This window comes from Apus apus, chromosome Z (assembly GCF_020740795.1).
Source record: "Apus apus isolate bApuApu2 chromosome Z, bApuApu2.pri.cur, whole genome shotgun sequence".
Taxonomy (NCBI): domain Eukaryota; kingdom Metazoa; phylum Chordata; class Aves; order Apodiformes; family Apodidae; genus Apus; species Apus apus.
Window position 1 is genome coordinate 13,609,418 of NC_067312.1, and position 23,943 is coordinate 13,633,360.

At 35.8% G+C, this 23,943-nt stretch overlaps 1 protein-coding gene across 1 annotated transcript in view; it reads right to left on the minus strand.

The window, feature by feature from the left end:
* NUP155 (nucleoporin 155) overlaps nucleotides 1-23,943 on the minus strand; it is a 28,373-nt gene that overhangs the window by 3,050 nt on the left and 1,380 nt on the right. The window contains exons 2-32 of the mRNA XM_051643104.1: nucleotides 23,695-23,832; nucleotides 23,249-23,345; nucleotides 22,063-22,133; nucleotides 21,377-21,469; nucleotides 20,533-20,699; nucleotides 19,967-20,072; nucleotides 19,334-19,407; nucleotides 18,947-19,038; nucleotides 18,716-18,813; nucleotides 18,468-18,620; nucleotides 17,515-17,615; nucleotides 15,873-16,043; nucleotides 14,706-14,816; nucleotides 14,223-14,317; nucleotides 13,896-13,984; nucleotides 11,458-11,517; nucleotides 11,209-11,359; nucleotides 10,338-10,404; nucleotides 9,428-9,546; nucleotides 9,129-9,232; nucleotides 8,202-8,335; nucleotides 6,264-6,455; nucleotides 5,665-5,803; nucleotides 4,872-5,007; nucleotides 4,480-4,633; nucleotides 4,115-4,219; nucleotides 3,824-3,978; nucleotides 3,190-3,319; nucleotides 2,813-2,926; nucleotides 2,220-2,340; nucleotides 1,236-1,346 (exon numbers count right to left, since the gene is read on the minus strand). Of these exons, the coding sequence (XP_051499064.1) occupies nucleotides 1,236-1,346; nucleotides 2,220-2,340; nucleotides 2,813-2,926; nucleotides 3,190-3,319; nucleotides 3,824-3,978; nucleotides 4,115-4,219; nucleotides 4,480-4,633; nucleotides 4,872-5,007; nucleotides 5,665-5,803; nucleotides 6,264-6,455; nucleotides 8,202-8,335; nucleotides 9,129-9,232; nucleotides 9,428-9,546; nucleotides 10,338-10,404; nucleotides 11,209-11,359; nucleotides 11,458-11,517; nucleotides 13,896-13,984; nucleotides 14,223-14,317; nucleotides 14,706-14,816; nucleotides 15,873-16,043; nucleotides 17,515-17,615; nucleotides 18,468-18,620; nucleotides 18,716-18,813; nucleotides 18,947-19,038; nucleotides 19,334-19,407; nucleotides 19,967-20,072; nucleotides 20,533-20,699; nucleotides 21,377-21,469; nucleotides 22,063-22,133; nucleotides 23,249-23,345; nucleotides 23,695-23,832 (3,648 nt within the window). The remainder of the gene's footprint in view (nucleotides 1-1,235; nucleotides 1,347-2,219; nucleotides 2,341-2,812; nucleotides 2,927-3,189; nucleotides 3,320-3,823; nucleotides 3,979-4,114; nucleotides 4,220-4,479; nucleotides 4,634-4,871; nucleotides 5,008-5,664; nucleotides 5,804-6,263; nucleotides 6,456-8,201; nucleotides 8,336-9,128; nucleotides 9,233-9,427; nucleotides 9,547-10,337; nucleotides 10,405-11,208; nucleotides 11,360-11,457; nucleotides 11,518-13,895; nucleotides 13,985-14,222; nucleotides 14,318-14,705; nucleotides 14,817-15,872; nucleotides 16,044-17,514; nucleotides 17,616-18,467; nucleotides 18,621-18,715; nucleotides 18,814-18,946; nucleotides 19,039-19,333; nucleotides 19,408-19,966; nucleotides 20,073-20,532; nucleotides 20,700-21,376; nucleotides 21,470-22,062; nucleotides 22,134-23,248; nucleotides 23,346-23,694; nucleotides 23,833-23,943) is intronic.

Here is a 23,943-nt window from a genome sequence, read left to right on the forward strand (position 1 = left end):
TAGCAAAGAAAGGCATTTGAAAAAGATGTACCCTAAAGCGTAATTTTGTATCTTCCCCACAGTTGGTACCTTTCTCCTGTAAAGCACATGTAACAGTTTCTGCTAGTCTGCACTAAGGATCTGCAAAATGTAGATACCTCCAAAGATGAAATTAAGCTACCAGCAATGCGTGACAGTGTTTACTCATACTTTACTACAGTACTGCCACAGACTATGTTGCTAAGAAGAGTTCATTACCACCAGTTTCAGCACAAAAGAACACACTTTTCTTTTGTGGAAACAGCCAGCATTGACACTGCATCTTTTATCAGGTTAAAGTGTCAGTAACAATTAACAAGATACTGGTCAGCATTAAATGCTCTTTTACAGTATTTTAGTATTGTAAAAGAACATTTAGTACTGAACAACACATTTTCAATTTCTTTAATATAAAACTAAGTTGTCAAAACATGTGAGCATCTCAAAAGCAGAAAGCAGCTCCAAAAGATCCAGAAATCTCCTGAATTCCATTTTTAGTACCTACACCTGCAGACAACAGTAGTTACTTCAAAAGACATCAGATAAATGTGGTCACCTAAAATCTTGGACGAATAAATGCACATTTTTACTTTGTACATTCTCATACAAATAAACTTCACTATTTCCTAAATTGGGATCTGCACAGCCATCCAAAAATAACTATTGCTGCCTTATAAGCTTCATTTTCTACCCATTCTGGGTGAAAAGCGGTGAATTCTGGTTAAATCCCTAGATAGATTTTAGTAAATCACTGCACCCATAAAAACTGCAGTGGTTTTGTAATAGAACTATACCGTGCTTACAAAATTAGAGGCCAATAGCAATTCTATTTCTACTTCTTGTCTACTCTCCCTCTCCTCAATCCCTTGTCAAAAGCACTGTAATCATGAGCCAGTATCACAATGTTTTTGTTCCTAATTTCCTGGACAAAACTGAGAAGTACTACCCAGCTTCTCTCAAGATCAACTCCATCACTAATGACAGCTGAAATGATTTGTTGTTACAGCTACATAAAAAAATTTTCACAAATATCTACAAGTAATTATGTATCACAAGCATGTAATTATGTATTACAAAATTATCAATAGTCTTTCCTTTTAGATTTAAACAAATAAACATTTCTCAGGTTAAAACTTTTTTTTAAGAGGCTAAAGAGAAAGCTGAGGCCCACTCATGTAATGCTTATATTTGTTTACTATGCAGGCTAGACAACTTGCCTAAAGGAAAGTAACGAGGGGTGCCAGCATATATCTTCCCAAGCAATACCATCTTCAGACTAAGTGCTTGCATTCTGTCGGCAGGGCTCAGAGACACGCTATCGCTCAACTCTGGAAGTGAAAAGAAATTCTTCAGAAAAAGCTTCAGTGAAGAAGTTCCAAATTCATACACAATTACACTCAGATACTTCAAATTTACTACTAATACATAAAAACCTTATGCTATTGTCAGTGCAAAACTCAGCATGTGAAAGTAAAATACAATGTTTTCTGGTATATGCAGATGCATTCACAGATTTCTGTGTTTCCTTACCCTACCCAAACCCCACCACCAAACCCACAAAAAAACCCACCACCACGTAGCTTTTCCCTCAAATCACTGTCGGTATTGTTTGCACAATAGCAACCTCAAGAAGAAAATCCAAGAAAAAAACCCCACAAAAACAAAACAAGAACAGAGAGTGAATAACAAACTCAGGTAAAGGGTGAGGCCAGTTATTACAGCTGAGTGTCTAGGCTTGCATAGCTGTGCAAACTGCTCTGATTCTCTGTAAAGGGTCAAAACCCTTACACTTCAAACTCCTGTCAATATTACAAAGGATTCGCTGAAGATATTTTAATCTCTGTTGTGATAAATTTAGCATTTTAATTATAATTTCATAATAGTGAAGGCTTCGGACAAAATTTCACACGTATTCTGAAGTCCATGTATAATGGCATCTAAGAGCAAAAGAAGGGATGAAAGGACTTCTTAAACGTTACCTGGCATGTGATTATTCAAGCAATACATGCAATGTGCTCCCACATATGTGTAAAGATATTGCTTTTCTGTCCTTTAGGCACACAAACCAAAGGTAGTGACATTAATGAATTACCAGTTATCTGAACAGCTTATCAGTAGCAGTACAGTCAGTTGTAAAAGCTTTAATTGTACCATTTTCCTATAGTTCTAGCATGTACCACTTCCAGTCCATTTAGACCTACCTTTCTCAATGATTTCTTGCCAGAGAGTTTGCACCAAGATAGGATCAGAATGACCTGCACAATGTATAATCGCAAGCTTACACTCTGAGAGCTTGAAAGGGTCAGCAAATTCACCATACAGCTGAAAAAGAAATACCAGGTTTTCCATTTCAAGTAGGATAAAAGGGACATTTTTAAAATCAGCTTTTCTTTATTTTGTATGGTAGACACCAGACTAGTAGATGTCCAACTTAAGTTGTCAAATTCTGAATATTTTTTTTTTACCACATTCAGTTTCACTTCTTAAATACAATACTCAGTTTGAGATTAAGTTAAAATTAATACTGTAATTTTCTCACAATTTTCCCAATAAATGAAGAATCTAAGACACCTAATAAAGAAGATAAACACATGGAAGAAATTAAAGTACTAAAGATTGAAGTACTATCAAAGTACACAAAAAGCCTGTTTGGGTAACACACATTCTGAGATCAGGAATGGCAAATGGTTTTGCTATTATTTTTCCTAGTCAGCATAGGAACATTCTTTGCAAAACATTTTTTTAATCCAGAAACATGATAAATTGACTTCTAACACAGAGAAATTTTAATCACCTTCGTTATATCCATCAGCTCAGCATCAAGCTGGGAGATTGCATCTTGCACTGAAGTATGATGGGAATACTGCCGCTGTAATGTTTCTTGTATTTGAAGCTGGATCCTTGCAACCTTTTTCAAAAAGAAAAATCAGGTATTTCAAGATTGGATTAATCAAATTTAAAAAATACACCCAGAATTAACCTTAGCTTACTTAAATGTAGAAATGTTACTATCTTACACCTCAGTCTCCTGTCGACTGCATAAAACTTTGCCACATTGGGAAGAAAGCACAGAAAACTGTTTCTATAGAACGCGTAATAGAACTTATGTGACAAGGAGACACATGAAATAATCCATTTACAGTGTATCTTAGAGTAGTATTTTTTTCTTACTTCCATTTTCTCTTCTAGCTCATGTAGGAATTCACCATCTGCAGCTATAGAGGATATGGCAGTGGAACTTTTGGCACTCAAAATGGCACGTGCAATGTATTCAAGACGTTGCTGAAGAGCAATTTCTGTGCTGCAAAACAAATATTCAAAATAAAGTAGATACCTAATATAATTTTTTGCGGGTTAGTTATAATCTAACGAGACCCTGGGCATTAGTATGCAATGTCTCCTGATTTTGCTAAATCATGCAGGATATTTATTATACAACCACATAACCCCATCTTTGTTGCAGGCTCTGTTCTAGTGTACTTCTTGGTCCACAGCTTCACAGTTACACTATCTCATTGTAAAATTTTGTAAAAAAATGACCACTTAATATACAGTACTTATGACAGAAAATACATTGCAAGCTAATGTATAATAAAGATAAACACACAATTTATTTCAAATAACAGCCTGGATTACAAACTAATTTATTCCATTAATTTTAAAATTTTAGCAAACATCCTCGGGCACTGGCCTTTTCTTGTCCCAGACCTTTTCTTAAAATACCTACAAATAAGGTTTTGATTTTAGTTTGTTTAGTTTTTGCCAGTTACCTCAGTATAGGCAACAGATCACTCATAATCCATACCTGTGCAGGTCAGCTAACTTAGCCAAGACTCTGGCTGCATTACTAAAATTTCTGTTCTTTTCAAAGTATCTCCACAGTAAATCCATATAACGGACTTTGTTTTGGTCGATTTTGGTCATCCGCACAAGGTAGGGTTCCAAAAAGGGAGCAGTAACCTGCAAAAGTCGTAAAGATTAACATTTATGTCCTTGCTCTCTCCTCTTTTTAAAAGCATCACTATTATTAAAATGAACTCTTATACTTCAGTGGAACTCTACAACAAACGAATTAATTGTATAGAGATGAGCTCACCTGTAACAGTTTGTCTGCCAAGTCCACTTGTATCAACCAGTTGTAAAGTGCAATACTGAAGAGTTCATCTGTTGAACGCTGAGCCAACTTCAGCATCTGTTCAAACTAATGGAAGAAAAGGCCAAACCTATTATTCCAGAAGAGGCTATGTTACACCAAGCACTGAATACATGTGACAATAACTAGCTTAATGTTATTTGCATGTCATCATTTCTATGAATACTCTGTACCAATTCATGACAAATCTTGACTTTACTCTGCTTCACAACATTACTCCTGATTTTTAAAAAATAATACATTCTACACCTGTTCGAATCACACTGTTTTCTGGAGTGCAGTCATGACTTTTTTTGTGAGTTTCTTACATGGTGCCCTGCTTCTTCATTGCTTAGCATGTTGGGGTCAGATGACAGCACCGGAGGACCTGGCTTTTTGGGTACACTGGGAGACTGAGGAGCAGCTTTACTTTGGTTCACTAACTCCTGAAGGGTGTCAGTGATACACTTGTAGCTGTTCAATCTGTAAAAAGAGCAAGAGAAAATAAAATCCTATACCTTCTGTTCCAGATTAGGTTGGTGCCATATTAATGATAATCAAGGACAGCATGCTGGGCAAAAACATCTAAATTATGTCTCTTATCATAAAATGCTTTTTATTACTACTCTGCATATCTTCCATCCCCAAAAGAGTAACTTCTTCAGTCACTTGAAACAAAGCACCCTTGTGTAATGGTACTATGGTATCCTTGAAAACTTGCCTCTCTTGAAAAGCTTGGAGTCCAACAGCATCCTCTTCTGGTTCTCCATTTTTATAGAAATGAAGGCCAAGACCTTGGGGATCTTTCTTCTCAGCAGCTGTAAGAGAGAGTTCTACTACTCCCTCATAAAAACGCACTAGAAAAAAACAACATGTATCACCATTCATTGTTTGAAATCTGTAACAAAATGATAAGTGACATCAAACATTTTAGCAAGCAAGCAAGAATAAACCTTATTCACTCTGGTCTGTATTGAATAAAGGTTTATGGCCGTACCTAATGTGTGGGATTATACACAAATCTGAAGTTACGTATTTGTAGAGGCTGAAACCTCAACTGTTAAAACAGTTGTATCTACATATAGATTATGGGCCAGCTTCTATTGCACAAAACACACAAAACACGATTCAGATCCACCTCTCAAAGAGCATATTTGCTTTAAAATCTTACCTCCAAAAGTAGTAATTTACTCTCTGCTTACACACAGTTCAACAATTTTCCTAAAACCAATTTAACCGTATACATGAAACAAGTGGACACTGCAATGTGAAATAAGTAGATGGGAGTATTTTTATACAGATTTTGGATTCTTAATTGGTTGGTGAAACCTAGAAAGGCTTTAGACACGAACAGGTTGATGTATATTAATCGTAAGAGTTATTCAGAAACTGTTTATGCTAAAACACTATAAAATGAGTTAAAAGTTACCAAACAAATCAAATGAAAAAGAAGATTGTACAGAAGGTTATTACAGAAACTATTTATCAGGACATGATCAGCAATTGCCTCTTACCTTGCCTATATTGTGCACAAACATTAGCAAGGTCTACTTGATTGCTGATCTTCTGGTACTCTTTCAGGGACTCTCGTAGCATCTTCTCCTTTTCCAGCTTGCTTTGGGCCTGTCGAGACCGCTGAAGCAGTTCATTTGCCTGAAGTCAAATGGTGGGGAAATGACAATTATTCACACCAATGCATCATGAACAATCGTAGATATTGTTCTAACATTCCAAGAGCTTCAAAGAGTGAAATTCTTAAACAGTTATTTTTCCACAATTTCCATGAGACTAGGGAACAGACAAAAACCAAGAGACTTTGCTGAGGAAAGACAGGAGTAAGAACACATTTCATCAACACTGATAGTTTTACTAGACATCACATTGGAGGTAGAGACCCTGTGACCACTAAAAAAACCTGCAAATGCTTCAAACCAGAGCTCACATAATTTTCAGCATTCATCAACTACAACACACAAATATGCACATGACCTTCATCAGTTCTTGTGCTCCTGAAGCTACTTTAGCATAATGATCTACAAGCTGCCCAGCTTATTTAATTTGAACATGTTCTGCAGTTGTATTTTGTTGCTGTAAAACATGGAAGTGCCCTTACCTTGGAACACACAGCATCATCAGTGCTATAAAGAAGAGGACAGATATCTTGCAAATGGGCAATGATGCCATCCACAGCAGCGTTGTCTCTGATATAACAGTTTATTAGAGAAGCAATGAGTGCTCCAGTCAACTCTCTGTCTCTAATTACCAAGTCTTTGAAAGGAGTAATCTTTAGATGTTCTTGAAGTTCCTGAAGGATAAACAGAATTTCATTAGTTTACCAAAGTTTTTCCTTTATTCTGTTTCTTAAAGTTACAATGTTACAGAAGACAAATTAACTGTTTCCAGTAAATAAAAACATAAAAAACAATGACTGAAGTGCACAGCACAGAAATAAATTATTTAAAAGAAATTTTATATGGCAAAATGGAAATAAGACTAGACCCTTGGATGCCAAAGGACAGTGAGAACTCCTATTAGCAGACTTCCTCTGCCATCTTGACTATGTCACTTTGGTTTCAGATCTCTGCTGGTAAGAAAGGAATTAGCAGTTCACCTTATTTCACAGGGCACAGTCAGGATGCATACTCTGTGAAATGAATGTATCAGTTTTTAATAATGGGAACCATCTGTGTACTGTCATAGATTTAAAAAATATGACAGATGCATAAAAAGGAGGACTTTTATGAGTTTGAGGTCCATACTCTTTAGGCTTTCTTATATTAAATTACATAGAAAGTTATTAGATTTTTAAAAATAATTAGGAATACTTGTTCACAGAGTTATAGGTAGTGTCTATGGATGATTGTTAACAGCATAAAATACTGTTACAAAACCTCTAAGGTTACTAAAGGCAGAGAAAAAGGTTCTGTTTGTTAAACAATGTTTACTTCTTGCCCAACACAAGAGAAAAGCTGCCTGTAGTAGAAATCATGCTAACTCCCCAAAGCAACAGTGAAGAGCTCCAGCTTCTGAGCATTTGTAAAGTTTAAAAATTATTCTTTTTATTAACAAAGAATACGGTTTCTCAAATAATCTATTTTCTTATCAAATACTAGGATAGAATGCATAATATTCAAATGAATAGCTTCTTCAATGGCTAGATACAAATTCAACATTAGCAAAGAGTAGACTTGAAAGAAGTGGCTGAAAGAATTTGAATTGGAGAAATGAAGGCTCATGGAGCAGTGTGTGGGATCTCACTAATATTTATGGGAAGGTGTAAAGAAGGCAGAGCCATACTCCTATCAGTGGTACCCAGTGACAGGATATGACACAGTGGCCAAAAGGACACAGTGGCCAAAAGCTGAGCAAAGGAAATTACACGTGAACAGAACAAAAATCTTTATTACTCTAAAGGTGGTTGAACACTGGAATGAATTGCCCAGAGAGGCTGTGGTGTCTCCATCTTTGGAGATAATTTTTAATATCTTTAATATTTTTAATGCAGGAGATGGTCCTGCACAACCTGCTCTAGTTGACCCTGCTTTGAGAAGAGGAGGCAGATAATCTCCAGAGGTCTCTTTCAAACTCACCTGTTCTGGGATCCATTTTAGACCCCTACTTACACAAAAGTAGGTTTTGCAACTCTACAACCTTGGCTACTCTCCAGTGTCAAACCTTTACCAACGGTAAGGCAAAGAGTGAATCCCCCTCAGATGGAAAATAATGGTCTATTCTTTCAGCACATTCTGCAGAACATGCTTAGGTGAAAATACTAGTTTACAAAAACAGACTCATTATTAAATGCCAATAAAAGTAATGTAAATCTATTGCTAGTGACACTTCCGATTTGCTGAAGCTGAGAGATGAGGTCAATATTACACACCAGCTTCTTAAAAACAACCACTTACAACCTGAATACTAAATCCATATAAGATTTAAAATTAATGTTATGTTTCTCAATGAAGTAACACTCCTTTGGGAATATGTAGGTTGCAAAAGAAATTCATCTATTAAATACAAATACATTAAAACTATACGATTCAGATCTTACCTTCTGAAGTTCACCAACAACAACACTGAACTGGTGCTCACAGAGCAACTTCCACAAAGCTAATGCCTGGCAGGTTTTGCGAACAAGCTGCTGGATGCCTTGAAGAGAGTTCTTCTCAGTTAGCTGTGCTTCAGCTGAAAAAAACAGAGATTGTCAGCAAGCAACCGTTTTATATGTTTCAAATGAGCATGTACATTTTTGAGGTTTTACAATCACAATATCCTTAAAATCCTGTAAGTGTGCAAAGAAACCTCATTTTGTATTTCAAGATTGTGTGAATGGGGAAAATAGGTTAAAGAGCATGCATTATAACCACAGAATTACAATGTAATTCTTTGTATGAGAGAGAGAACTTTAAAAGTGCTTGAATTTTTTTTTCTTTAATCTTAATAAAATGGCTTGTTTTTGCAGCGGCTCAAGACCACTTAATATGACTGTGCTGAAACCCAGATTCTCTTCACAGAGGGGTATTCTCCTTTGTGGACTGCTTTGATTAGTGGCAATATCAAAGCTTTCAATATCAAACCAGAAGATAATATCTGCAGCATGTAAGAAATTAAGCCTCCTGCTATAGTCAACCTGAAGTTTGGAATGTGTCTCTATCTAGACGTGAGTTTTCACTGGGGGTATATACTTCATCTCTAGTACAGTCACATGTAAATGATTTTTTCACATCAATGTCACTGCAGAAGCACTGCTCCTGAAGAAACAGTGTGATATAGTATGGAAGCAAAAGCAAGCTGCTAGTGAAGTTAGTTTCCAAACTAATTTTTCTAATGAGTTCTAAGGAACTCATTACTGTGTACGGCATATTGATTAATGTCAAATTTGAATGGGAAAAAGGCACTTTTATCCAGAGGTTTTAAGAGTAAGAAATACCAAATGGACCCTTCCCTGATGCTTCCAAGTTCAAAAGTTATTACATACCATGGTATTTCCTCTGGAGTTCTTGCTGGACTTGCTGGGAACTTCCACCATCAGGCCGCATGAAACCCAGGAGCCTCTGTTGCAGATTGGCTGGTGTGCTGAAACTGCAATTCCAAAATATAGAGAGATGCTATCTGATTACAAATCCTGAATCTCTTAAAATTGAAAACCTAACAACTCTTTTTTAGCATCTGAATAGTTGAAGCTGAAGATCATACATACACTTCAGGTAGATACAGATATGCATGGTATAGCTAGACATTAAATACCACAAGTAAACGTAACACAATAAATAATACCTTGGGTTTCCAAGGGCTCCCACTGTAGCAAACTGTGAATTTCTATACAGAAATTCTTGTAAACCTTTGAGTTCTTGCAGTACACATTCCAGCACATGGGATGGAACACTGCTTTCTACCTGCAAAAGAAAGCAGACTTCTTTACAGAAAGCTTAGTTTTCAAATTTTTTTCCCAAGAATTTAGAGTTTTAAGCTAAAGCCACTAAAAAAACAAATATAAAGAGGGTAAAAGAAACAAGTACCATAGCAGTAATGGTATCACTAGAAGGCAAAATTATTATTATACCACAGTCTTAAGGAGGGGGCACACGTGAAGAGGCAGTAGTCCTCTAAAGCATTCAAGGTGCTACTATGCCCCTCTGATAACCAAATGAATTATTGTACTATTTCAAACTCTGAACTAGAATAACGATTGAGCGTTGATAACACAGAGAGTACAATTACCAGGGTCTTACAGAGTCTCTCAGTTACCTTATAATTGGAGAAAAAAAGCTCAGTTAACAGTAAGTTTATTTGCATTGCTGAAACTACTCAGCTCAGGATTCTAGTAGCATTCATAGTCAGAAAAGATTCTGTTATTTTGATCATGGATAGGAAATGAAATACCAAGATGTTAGTCAGGAAGATGCTGGAAATTTTTTTAAGTCCTTAACTAACTGCAGTCTTTATCCTAACCCACTAAACCGTTTTATTTTGAGGCTTAGTCTGTATGGCGTATGCAGAAAGGAAGCGCAATCATTAAACATGAAGAAAACTGGCCGTTGCCAGTTAACAACAGAGATCAAAAAACATTCAAAGGACAATAATGTCTTTTTTCCCCTATCAGTTTATAATTGGAAACAGAAGTATGACAGGGCTTAAGACATATACTGTAAGAAGCTTTCAAAAACACAAAATAGAATTTACATACTGCAACAACTTCTCGATTGCCACTTTTGAAAACTCTCTCCACAACTATACTGCCATCCCAAATATTTCTGCAACACAAAACAGTACTGTGTTAAAAGCCAAGTAATTTAAGCAAAATTTTTTTTCAAGTATTCTGTGTATAATTTCTTAAGAAAGAAATGGTAATGCTTTTTACTTCAAGGTCTAAAATAACGATTTATGTTGGATGAAAAAAACCAACAACTTTCAAAAAAGGTTAGCATTATACATTACTGAATGGTAAAGATTTAAATCTTTAATCAAATGAAGTTTGATGCTCTCAAATACTTTAAATATAGGCCACTATACATTGAAACATAGTGTAGGCAAACCAGTGTAATACCAAAAATTTCTTTCCCAACCAGCATGCAGAGAGATGACCAACATATGAAAAGTCCTATTCTTGCTAAACATTCAAACAACAGAATCCTCTTTAGTCTTGCTTCATTGCCTTAGTTTGAGCATTCTCTTTAAAGCTTCTTAACAGAAAGGACTTCAGGCCAGGGCTTTGTTCCAGTAAGTCCTTCTACACTGCTGTTTCACCCTTTAGTGGGAGTTCAAAACAGAGCTCATAGGTTTGAAAAACTGTGTTCAGAGTTGTGTATACACTTATGATTGTAGGATCAATGTCTAAGCAAGTTTCATGCTGTTGTCATTCATTAAATGTATCATTGATAAAGCTCTACAGAGGATGTATTACATCAAGGGGTAATTCATAAACACAACATAAAAATGCACTTTACTGATTTTGAATGTAAATGTTATTATAGTATTCACCACTTACAAGCATTAGGGCAAAGAAAAACTATGAAACAATTTGAGTGACAGAGTCTCTTTTTACACAAACACCTCACCCTATAATCCGAGCAAAGTATATGCAGATGCCGTTGTGTCTTCCAGAAAATACTATCTCAGGACCCATCATTCCGCTAATGGATGGACCAGGGTGAGACATGGAATTCCCAGAAGGAAAGATGGGAGTTGACATAGTAGGAGATTGTAAACCTAGAGTAAAAGTAGGTAAATCTTACTGATTTGAACACAAATAAAAAAGCCTAATTAAAAAAAATTGTCTCAGTTTCTCCAGAGAAAGAAGGCTGTACCTTGACCAGATGTCAAAAAGCTAAGATTAGGATATGGACTATCAACAGTCACAGGGGAACCTAAAAGAGAAAAAAAATAAAGGTTAAGTATATTAAAACCAAAGAAACAAACAAAAAAACACAAAGCAAAATATACCCCATAAAATAAATGTGCAAAAGTGGCAAAATTGTTAAATCAAGTGCTTTAAAGTTAGAACCATTCCAGCACCTTTTATTTATAAATACCAAATCACACTCATCTCTTATCAGCCTAACACTCCAGAAGTAACCAAATGGATAGGCTTCTTTCAAGAGCAGTTATTAAGCATTTTCAGCATTCATGTGTTATTTATTGCACACCATCGGTTCCCTGCATTGAAGATAATACTGTCCACATACTTTTTCTTACTCTTCACCTTCTGACTGCACCCATTCTTTGTATGGGCACCTGTTCTCAAAGCACTCACTTTCAGTCATTTAGATATTTTAAAAGACTATTAATTTTACCTTCATAGCACTCAGCTGAAAGAAACTAGTACTACTGCTCCTAATTTTTACATAGTGCAGTTGGACAAACACTACAGCAACACATAAATTGGAACAGTCAGTTTGAGACTGTAACTAGCCTCTGATTCAGCTGTGATTACTCAAGGCTTTTGCAGACTAAGTCTGAATACCTAACTTAAAACCCCAATATATGAGAAATGTGTGTGGCCATCTAAAGAAAAAATGTCCATATACCATCAACATATAGGACGATACATCACAGAAAGGGTAACAAAACTGTTGCTCTGAAAATCTGTCTCTTATAAAAGAATCAGTCTTTTTTGCCTTATTCCCTATAGTTCTCTTAACTTTGGCTACACACAACCACACAAAGAATAGTGAAGTCCTTCATTAAACAGCATCAGTGCATTCTCAGAGCATGTTTCCCTGTGTACCAAGCAAAGGACAAACTTGCAGAAAACAGCACATGAACGCATGACTAGATTTTCAACAGTGAGAAAAATAACTAAGTTTAAAGTGCCTGCCATTTTAATGCTAGCATTATTGTAATGTAGCTTCACATGCACAATTTAAAGGTGTTTTAATGCATTTCTGTCAGCACTGTCTGACCCACCACATGAGACATTGACAATATCAGAATTTTAATTTCCCATGACAGTTCTCTACCCTGTGGGCAAACAGAGTAAGTAGTAGCAGAAGAATGGCACCTTCTTCCACCTGGTCCTGTCACTGAAGCACAATGGAAACAGGCGCTTTGAAACCACGTTTCAAAGAGGCATAAATGACTGCACATGATGAAAATATCCAAACGTTTTCCCAAACCTGGGAAAAATACACTTTTATAAAAGCAGGCACTTTAATGATCACAGACCTTCCTGTCTTTTTTCCACACCTTAGTCATTGTCAGTCTGCTCTTAGCACCTGTTCTCCCCATAGCTGCTGTCCTCTCTAATTAAAATTTGATTTTACATTCTTATGCCTTGCCTCAGCTCCTGTTCACATTGCTACTGTTCCACCAGGTCTGGAAGGTGATGCCATTCAGGCACTAAAAATAGCCCTTCTCAATGCTTTAATATTAGTTAAGGATCTACTGTTTTTCCAAAACATCATCACAGGTTAGTACACATTCTCCAATACTTATTAATTTAGATGTAGTTCAGAAAGGGTACTGAAATGGAATTACTTTGCATTCCAGGCAATCAAGTTTTTTTCCCAAGTCTGATGTTGAAAATTAAATGCTGCATGTCAGAGAAGGGTAAAGGATCTTGGAAATTAACGAGTTCCTGATACTTTTTTTAAAAATAATTAATTTAATTCAGTAATTCTGAGATCCAAATTCACCTTTATGAATTTCATTTTTTAAAAAGCCTTAAGATCTGGAATTGGTTAATGCATGTTAAGGAACAACTTCCTGAAGCAACTGTAGAAATTTTAGTGACTAGAAGTTCTCTACTTCAATAAGCATCAAGTTCTGAGGAGAAAGAATACTGTTCTCATTTGTAGGTGCTACTGACACCCTAGACAGAAACAAAATGTTGAGAGCTTATGCCAAGCAAAATCACCCCAAACAATGAACCCATTTCTTGATCAAACTTTTTAATTTTCTTCTCGTAAGCATGATCTGCAGAGGTATGACAATGTCACAGTAAAAAGGTATTCTGCTATAGCATCTTCATAAATTGTTCTCTGGCTGCTGAAGTGTCTCTGGCAGCAACAAATGTGTACCTTTTTCACCTAATTTTAACAGATTTTATGCAACATGCAGACATACTTTGAGGTCACATCACCCTCTCACAAAAGTAAAGAGAAATGAAAAAAACTCTAATTGATTAGTCAGTAAATGGAAAACCAAGAACCATTTCAGACAAAAAGAACACAGACATTTAGGAGAAGAAAGAACATATTTAAGAAGAAAAAAAACTGTCCAAAACTGTGAAAAGCTTGCTACTTACTAGCAGAAACAGGAGAACCCAAAATAGGTCCAACATTGCTTGGAGGAGGCAGAGCTGATGGAAACCTCATTTGTGCTTCTCCACCATACCTAAAGTTCATACGCAAAGACATTCATACACAATCCATTACATTTTCATGTTTTTGAGAATTAACAGCTATATTTGGGTTCTTTAAAAATGGGGAATAAAAACCTAGAACTTTTCAGAAATATGCTCATTTTAAAACAATGCTCTCTGAGGCAGAAGGTTAAAGAGCCTGTGCAATTATTTAGTGGTTGTAGCGATTCTGACCATAATATTCAAACAACCTACAGAACTGAGACTTACCTGAAGAATGCTCGAGTAGCCCAGGCAGATACTTCTCTATCACATGCAGCATTAGAACAGGCCAAAATAAGGCAAGTGGCACAGGCCTGATCCTCCTAGAGTATATTTTATTGTTAGTGCGGCAGCATATAGAAGTTATTGTGATCAAAAATTACACAGAAATACTCTTTGCATAATTTTATTTAGAAGGCAAAAAAAGTCAGCTCTTTCCAATTCCAGCCAGGGGGTGAACCATAGTGAGACAGCCCTCTGTAGTAAGTAACTTCACAATAGTTCTTGCAAACTCAGTATGATTACTGATAAGAAACAACCTCCGTGTCTGGCACCTAATTATAACTGAAATTCATGCACTAAGTTTGTAGCAAAACCAAAAAAGATGCTAAAGACAGTGATTACATTAAAATAAATATTACAAATCTTCTGTTTTTTGTAACACGTCATAAAATAACAGAGTTTTCAGATCAGATTTTGGTAACATCTTACCTGATGCAACTTGAAAAATCTCTCAATCTCTTCTCCATCACCACCGATATTGCTAACAAGTAGATGCCGCAGCTGATCAACAGGTCTGAATTTATGAAACATAAAGCTCCCCTAAAAGTAACCCAGAGTGAATTAGAATAAAGTTGTCTTTCATCTGGCCATCTCAACCTGGCCTCCCCATGATGCTTTTCTTTAGCATTCTGAATTTTCCTTTGTTGCACTATTACATCAAAGCATAATGTGAATGGTGCCTAATGCCCAGTTCTTACTCACATGCAGAAAATTCCCTAGCAAGTCTAGGAAAGGCAGGAAAAATACAGAAATTACTGTAAATACTCCATGAACTGAGTTAATTTTGCTGGTCTTAGCTTAATAGGAAGCATACAATACTAGAATATATCTAGTATACCCAGAAAATAAAGGCTTTATGACCTTGCAAATCCTCAAAATGACCTGAAAAAAGAATGCCTGAAGAATTCAGGATCAAGGGCATGGTAAGACTCTACACATAGTCATCTTGCCTGCATGCACAGTAACTATTGGAGAGGGTTCAATTAGTGTCTTTAACAAAAGAGCTGCTATTTAACAAATGAAGGAAGAGTCTAGAGGCTGCAAGACATGAAAAGATTAATTTATTTTTTTTTAATTGCTTACTGGTTAAGATACTAAGTCTCCTAAAATATCTCCAAACACAATCAGATAAAGGTAAGTAGGGAAGTAAATTTCTGTTTTCTTTTTGTGGGTTTTTAAAAAATCCTTTCAAAAAATCCTTTTGGGACTTTTATGACAAAGAGGAAATTACTTACTCAAATTTCAATTGCTAACCATATTTACTCCAACTATTATTTTCTGGGCAGCCAGTGCCTGTTTCTGTTTCATATAATTACAACTAAGGTCGAAATAACTTCTCAGATGACCTGTATCTAACAAGAATCTGGAGACCAACACAGAATATTAATACACTGTAGATGAGAGGCTGGCCCAATAGCTTTAAGTAAATTTAAAATTGGCACCGATTGTTTCAGCAATCTTTCTTTTTCCTCTTCATGATTGGAACGTAATCCTCAAAACACATCCAAAATTAATTTACATTTACAGGTTTACATCAGTCTTCCAACTTTATACTTACTTTTCTGATCTCCTATGTTAAGAAAAAGTAATACTCACCTGGGCTGAAAGCAGAACAAACTTCTTAGGTGGCAGCATGTGTTGTTGCACAACAACAGGTGAATCAGTTATTGGAACAATGTCTTTATTTAGCGGTGTTACAATCTTCTGAACTTTAAATTCATCAATAGCAGATAGAGCCCAGGAATGTCCATCAACACGGGTGGTCATCTGAACAACAGGTTGATATTAAAAGTTTATTAACAGACATGGATTTTGTACATGTATGGTGAAATTTTACCATTTACCATTTAAAATTACATGATAGAATCTAGTCATCACACAAGAAAACTCACAGAAAACAAGCAAGTTGTTGTATTGCCCAACAGAAGTTTACCACCAAATTTACAGCTGTATATGTACTGCTGCATTTGGGCAACAGAGAGTATAATTTTGCTTCTTCTGGGGGACAGGGACAGTGTTTTGTATGTAAAGGTAAAACAACTTGCAAAGTGGGATCCTTTAATGCTGCTACAATATAAACAGCAACAATATGCTAACCATATCAGAACTAAGAACCAAAGATATAATGAATTCAAACTCTTTCTTAAAGAATCAAAAAATGCTGCAACTGAATCATAAATGCTTACAAGACTTTCAGAGTTTTCAGCAGTACTCCTAATTTAACTTGACAAATAGAGTAATGAACACGTTGCAGAAAACTACATATGCTAACAAGGAAGAACTGCTGCTCAAGAACAGTTAGTTTTGTTTGGGAAACCTAGCTGTTTGTTACTGTCAAGTGCCTCTGAAAAGAGAGATCAGTACTTGGGCTACTTACTGTCTAAGTTTTTGCAGCGAATTGATCTGGAGTAATTATAAAGGTACTTTTTAAGTTATTAAAACAGCAGATAAATCAAAACCTGACTTTGAAACTTTAACTTATAAAGTCTCTCCATTCACTTCATCTCTATCACTGCCCCTCCAAAGATACTATTTTTGACATGCTATTTCTCTGTTTCAGCAAAAGACTTCAGATTTCCTTCAGAGCTGGCATAAACATTCTCCCTGAACTGATGCTTAAGACAACTAATGGTCTCCAACCCCCCACCCCCACAAACCCACTTATGTAACAATCAGGAAAAATAAAGACAGAAAAAAATATGAAATAATGCAGATTAATCATGTCTGAAATGTAACAAAGATGTTTAAATAAGGAAACTCAAAGTCTCTAGTACCTACTTTTTATACAATCTTTGCCAAATATTATCCTCATAAAACACCACTATTGCCTGTGGACCATGTGTGCCTGCGTGCAACATGCAGCATGGTACAGACAGTATTTTCAAATATGTTAACTGAAAGCCATGTCTTAGAAGTCAAGGCAATGGCTTTTGATACATAGGTTGCATCAAGTTCGAAAGTATGGCTGAACTAGAAAATCCTACTATCAGTTCCCATTCACTGACAAAAACATCTACTTTTTTTTTTCTCTTGGAAGCATATTAATAGCTTTTTATGCACTTCCAAACTTCTCAAGGAAGTTGTCTGTGAACTGCTCATTTCTTGCAGATAGTGTTATTCAATTTAAGATATTTTATCTTATTTATTTTTATTTTATATTTATTTATGATATTTTTATCAGAGAGGAAAAAATATTACCTAGATTTCACCAAAATTGTATAAAAGTTTGCTTTAATACCTGTGTTTCCATCATTGGCTTTTGAAAAGGGAAAGAATCATGATTGATACACCACAGGATGTCATTATCCTCATTTTCTGAAGCTGCCATAAGAAGGACCCCTAAACAGGAACAGTAATATTAAGCTTGCATTAGAAGCAATAATCATGCATTAGATGCAAATTCATTTAGTCATTCCTTATTTAGTGAAAATCAATCTTTAAGTCCCAATGATACCATTTGAGCAGAAAAATTCATCCCTGAGTTTGTATGTCACAGGGTTCTTCACTTTTAAAAACTATTTACCATCTACTCTAAAAGGTACAAAAAAATTACTCTAAAGTAGGTAGAACATGTCTCAAAAATGAGATGTGTAAACAGATAATGGATGAAAAAACACCCAGAAAAGACTCCAAGAATATCAATCAGTATGTACAACTAAATGGATCTGCAACAGAGGTGTTTTCCCTCCCTGCATTTCTGCAGCATTTTTAATAATTCAGCCAACAATCAGAAGTGACGGATCAGCTGGACCCATCTGGTAGCTGTTTGGCATCTTATACAATATCAGTAGCTAAATGAGTTAAATAAACAAAAGTCAGCACAAGCTAAGCTCAGCATGAGAGGCACTAAAATAGGTAGAAGCATATTATATCCCGCTTCAAGAATTAATTACACATTTCTAAAGGCACATGGCCAAATTTGAACATGTTAAAAATCTATTTTATGGAGAGATTGGAAGAAAAAGGGTTTGTCAACACACAGAGTTCTCTGTTCAAACAACGCACCTTGCAAAAGAACTAAACTCTGAAAAATACGACAACCTTACAAAAACTCTCCCATTAACACACAGAAGCCATGCTTAGATCTCAGTTATTCCCACTGCTTCAAACTCCTCAATGTAAAAACAGTGTCATACTGACTCACAAAAAAAAAAGAAATCAATCTTGTCTGAACCATGTTCCGCTGCTTACCTTTGCTATAAAGAGCTCTGTGAACTTTTGCAGGCTTCTCCACATTAGAAGAAGCTGAAAATCCAGGCGGCAAACGGACATGAACCAAGGTTAACATGGAGGGACGAGCTGCAGGATGCTTAAATTGTGAAGTACTAAAATATAGTCGGACACCTGAACAAAAGACAAAAAGAGCTCACAATGTTGCTAAACTCTGCAGATGCCATTTATCAGTTTAAAAGGCGGAAGGAATAAGCATGCTTTCTTACCCGCATGTGTGATTGCTAGTAGTTGACAGTCTATGGATTCAGAATTTTCAATCACAGCTATTTGAACAATAGGCTTAAACACAGAACGATCTATTGTTCTGAAAAACAACAAGAAACAAACCCCATACCCTCTCGATCCAAAAAAATAAGCAAACAACATCCTTCAAAAATATTGCATGAAACTACTGGCCTTAAAAGAAGCCTTCGACATTAAAATTGTCATAAATATACCTGGCAATGCTTCCAGCAGCAGAAACGATAGCATTTTGAGAAAGAGAAGTAACCCTGGTCATTCCTTGACCATCCTGTCCCAAATCATAAACCTGCAATTCAATAATACAGCTTAGTGATTTACAGTTGAATCCATTAGCACAGACTCACCTACCTAGCAGCAACTCAAACTTAATTTTATTTTATCCTCCTGTTTCCATTTAATTGAGGGGAACACCACAAGGCTACTTCATCAGAAAAAACACCTTCAGCACATACTTTATTACTAAAAAAATAAATTGGAATAGCACCCTGACACACCTACAGAGAATTCCCAGATACAGATAAAAACTTTAGAAGATATACACCCTTTAATAGCACAGCCAACAGTCATAAGAAGTCACATACTTGTAGCACTCCTTTTTCTGAGCGGGTGTATAAGATATTTCGAGAGTTGTCGATAGCGATTTGAACTACAGGATCTGGAAATGGGGAGGAAAGAGGGAGAAACCAGGAAATCAACACTGGATTTGGTGAAAACAGGTTTAAGACAGAATACCTTTAAAATAATTAATTGAAAGTTAACAAAAACTGCAGGAGTCTCATACACGACTCATACCAGAAGTGACTTTAAAATGCAATCAATTTCACACAACTATTAGCAAACCAAAAAGCAAAAATAATAGAGCAAAAACTATCATAATTTCAAAATAATTTTTCATGTAACAGTGGAATATGGTAAAATTATTTAAAGACTCTACTGTTTGCAGTAGAATCTCTCTAAGCACATACTGATTTTGTGCTACACAACACTAACTTTAGTAGTAAATGTCAAACTTTCCAGGTATCTATATCCTGAAGTAGATATACAGAGAGGTGTATTGGGAGGTGACCACATTTTTATAATCATCAACCACAGCAGGTTTCACTGGCAATAACTAAATGCCCTGAATGAGGAAAATATTCAGGTCTAACTTCTTGATAGCTTAATTTAAAAGGTTGAATTAAATGACTGGGTAAGCCCTTAACATCAGTACTCACCATCCTCTGAGAAAGTGAACTGCAGCAATGAAGGAATAAGGAAGGACAGCGCACTCTTTGAATGATTAATTTTTCTACAGCGTTGGCTAAACCAGCCTGCTTCAGCCTACAATTAAAAACAGATACAGCATTAAAGAAAAAAACAAACAAACAAACAAACCCCCAAAACTAGTAGTTAGGATAATGAAGTTGTTAACAGGACAACTATGAAAACTAGTAAAGAAACCAAGCTACACACCATTGATTTAATTGAAAAAGTACGCACTATTCAATTCATGGAAATAGGTGATCATTAAAAAGAAAATTTTACATAAAATAGGATGCAAGGTGCCACCATTTTATTTCTGAAGTTGACCAAAAGTCACTGATATTCCTTGCATAATTACTACTTCTTCAAAGACAACACACCTCCACTAAGACATCAGAGCTGTTGTGCAACCAAGCCATGCAACGTAATTATGGAAGAAAAAAAAGACAAGCACACCTGATGTTTTAGAACTGTCAGTGCTTAGATCCCACAACCACGACACAACCAAAAAATGCGTCTGTGTAAAACCTATAGTCACCTGGTATGCCACTTCGTATAAGCAGCCATCTTTTCCAGCCAAAAAGATCCGTCCGTTGTCGGTGGATGTTATTGCCAGAATATAAGTATTGTCAGTAGGGAGTGAATAGAGAGGGTCTGGCAGCAGTTGCATTCCACCAGACATACTGTCATTGAGTGATCCAGTACCTTAAACAGATACATCAATCCATCAATCCTCTTTCATTTTTAAATAGTTCTGATATTACAGGTCTGTGATAAGAAGCATCTTGAAAACAGTAAAAATTACAGCAAATTTCATAGTTACTAAATACATTCTGGGATAGCTATTCTCCAAAATTAACTGCAGAGTAACAAATCTTCTGTTTAAAAAAAAAAATAAATTATCTTGTGTGTAGGTTTCCAAGTAAGGAAACGCAATGTTCATTTCTGTACATTGTTATCTCCTCTAAATTGTGACAACTCTAAACCACAGATTTCTTCCTCTTCCGCATCCAGATAGTGTAAAGAGAGAGCAACAGATTGTAATATTCTCACTATCCCCTGCTAACCAAGTTAATGAACTGTATTCACCTGTTCCAAGATTCATGCTCACCTCTTCATCCCCCCCTCCAATATGCTGTTTAATTAACAGGAGTACCTGTCTCAAAAACTCTTCTTATGTTAAACTGGTGAATAATACAACTTGATGCTCAATGGTCCTGCATGTGCAAACTCTGTAAAAACTATTTTCCCTTTTCTGTAACATGACTTAAAAATTAGCAGGGTACTTAGTACACAGTCTTGGTTTTCTTTTGGCTACCAATAAAACAATCACGTATGCTTGTTAACGCACAACTGAGAATGAGGGGAAAAGAGAGAATTACCTGTTTGTATATTAGCACAACTAAGCCCTAAAATCACAATATCCACGGGGGTAGCTAGAACAAGTAAGTGTCGTACATGAGGCTGGAAGATACCTAAGGGAGAAGGGAAAACAAAATTTTAATTTGTAGCCAACCTCTCAGGTCACAATGAGGCATCCAACGTATCCACTGGAGAGATACATTGACTTACTAGAGGAATTGGCATATTTAAGACTTGATCATCTGTGAAACTCTAGAATTACAAAGGAATTATCAGCCAGCAGTTCGGTTTTCAGTTCATGAAATACAGGATCTCTAAAATTACATTTTTCTTATGAAAGTGCTTCTTTCAAATTCAATCTCACTGTCAATTCAACTTTGATTTCAATGTTATCTAAGCAGTAGTCACCAAAAGAACTGGGAGGGATACAAACCAGGATCTCCCAGAAGTTATCACTTGAAGGTGTAAATTTATAAACAGCACAAACATTGAGAGTATAATGTAAAAAAAAAATAATAAATATGAAAGCTTATCAGTGTAAATTAATGTTAAACTATACTTTATTTTTTGCTTGTAATTAAATGTTTCTAAGAAGAACCCCTCGTATCTTGCATATACATACACACACCACAGACTTTTCACATATGCATATAAAAAAAAAACATATATAGAAGTGCCTAATTCTAAGTACTGTCATATTTCTTACCTCCCTTTGGCTTTACAAGTCCCACTGCAAGAATAGTTTCACTAAGGCCATCAAAATAAGCGAGATCTCCCCTGTCAGAAAAAAACTCAACCTGCATAAAACTTCTCACACAGTATCACATATAATGAAGTAAATAAAATCAGATTATGTATATTTTAAAACTATCAATACTTATTGTAACACTTTCAGGCCAACTACAGTTTTTGCTTTGGGAGAAAGAAGGTCCAGCAGAACAGAACAACAGAAAGTTTCAGAGCAAAACTATACAGGCAGTAATTTGAGCTGCTTGGAGTTTCAAACAGCAGCTTTTTATATTTTTGGATTTTGTAATTCCATACAGTTTCCTCTGAATTAAACAATGCAGCATCTGCAATGCTGATTACTATAAAGAAGGAGGAACTTTTTTTTTCCCATTAAAATTATCTACAGCAAGAATTCACAACCTTCTTAGCAGCACCTTATGATTAATAGCATGCAACGCTGTTTTATCTGGAAAATGTATTTAATACACTGTGACACAATGTAAATGTACAGATAGAAGCTGCATGAGCCACAATCTGAACTTCAGCCTTCTTAGGAAATGCAACAACATGTACAAAGCAATTCTTCATTAAATAATTCTTACTATATATGGAAATAAAGAAGCAAACCTGCAACTTATAAATAGATAACTTTTATTTGAAAATATAATGAAATTATTTTCATTTTTATGAATCCTTCAAATAAGCTAGGCAGGAGAGCTTTATTCACAATACTTCTAAGTTCTACTGTTGTACTATTTAACAACGAGGGAATGACTGGTCACTGTAGATGCATGAGAGTACTTACTAACTCTACTTAGAAAAGTTAAGCAATCATGTAATTTTTTTCTACTTTTTTTGGCATAAGGAAATCCCTAGCATAAATGCAGCAATTACCTTGGGATATAAGCCACGTCTAACCCTAAGCAAATATATTTTACTTTCTTCTCTAGAAGATTTGGCAGCAATATTACTAACTGTTCCAAATCTTTGAACCTTTATTATTCAAAAGCTTTGGTAAAATCTAAAAAGAATCAAGGTAAGTTAACACTGAGTAGCACACCTCTGAGCTACCAGTAGAACATCTCCCACAACTGCACTTGCTTAATTCCAATTGAATACTACAATACCAACAAAATCTTATCAGGAAAGTGTTTTCTACATACCCGTCTTCGTAGTTCCACATAAAAATGTCACTGTCAATGGTCAACCAAGCTCTGCTGATTTCTGGAAATACTCCCATCATACAATTGCACTGCATATCTGCAGCACTACTGATGTAAGGATTAAATGCATTTTGGGTAGCAAAGGCAAAATCCCCTTTGGAGCACTTAAAAAAGTCCTCAGACCTTCACATACAGGTAAAAACTTTATATATAGTGGTACACAAACTGTGTACCATAAGCATTCAAAGTTCTTCATAAAGAAATTAATTCCACCAGCAACCCTACACAAATGGATCTTCTTGACACTTGAAGCCTTACAGAGAGAATATGAACAATATTTACAGGGAGTCTGACAGAAATATTGGGGAAGAAAATTGTGGCAGAAAAACATTCATTTCTGGTATTACGACTTACACAACCTGACATGTTACTTTTCATAAGGATACGTCCAAACTGCTCCACGAGCTCTGGGGGAAGTGGGACCCTGCGGACTGAGCTGATCTCTGGAAGATTAGGAATTGACAGCAAACCTGGTCCTTGCAAAGGATAATCCATATCTGACATACCAGAAACAGTAGGGCTACCTGCAATTAAGAGCAACAAAACAACATTATACTTCTTACAAAAAGATAAAACTTCAAGAAATGGCTTATATTCTTTCTGCTCCTTTACCTGATTTTTTTCCTAATCTGTGA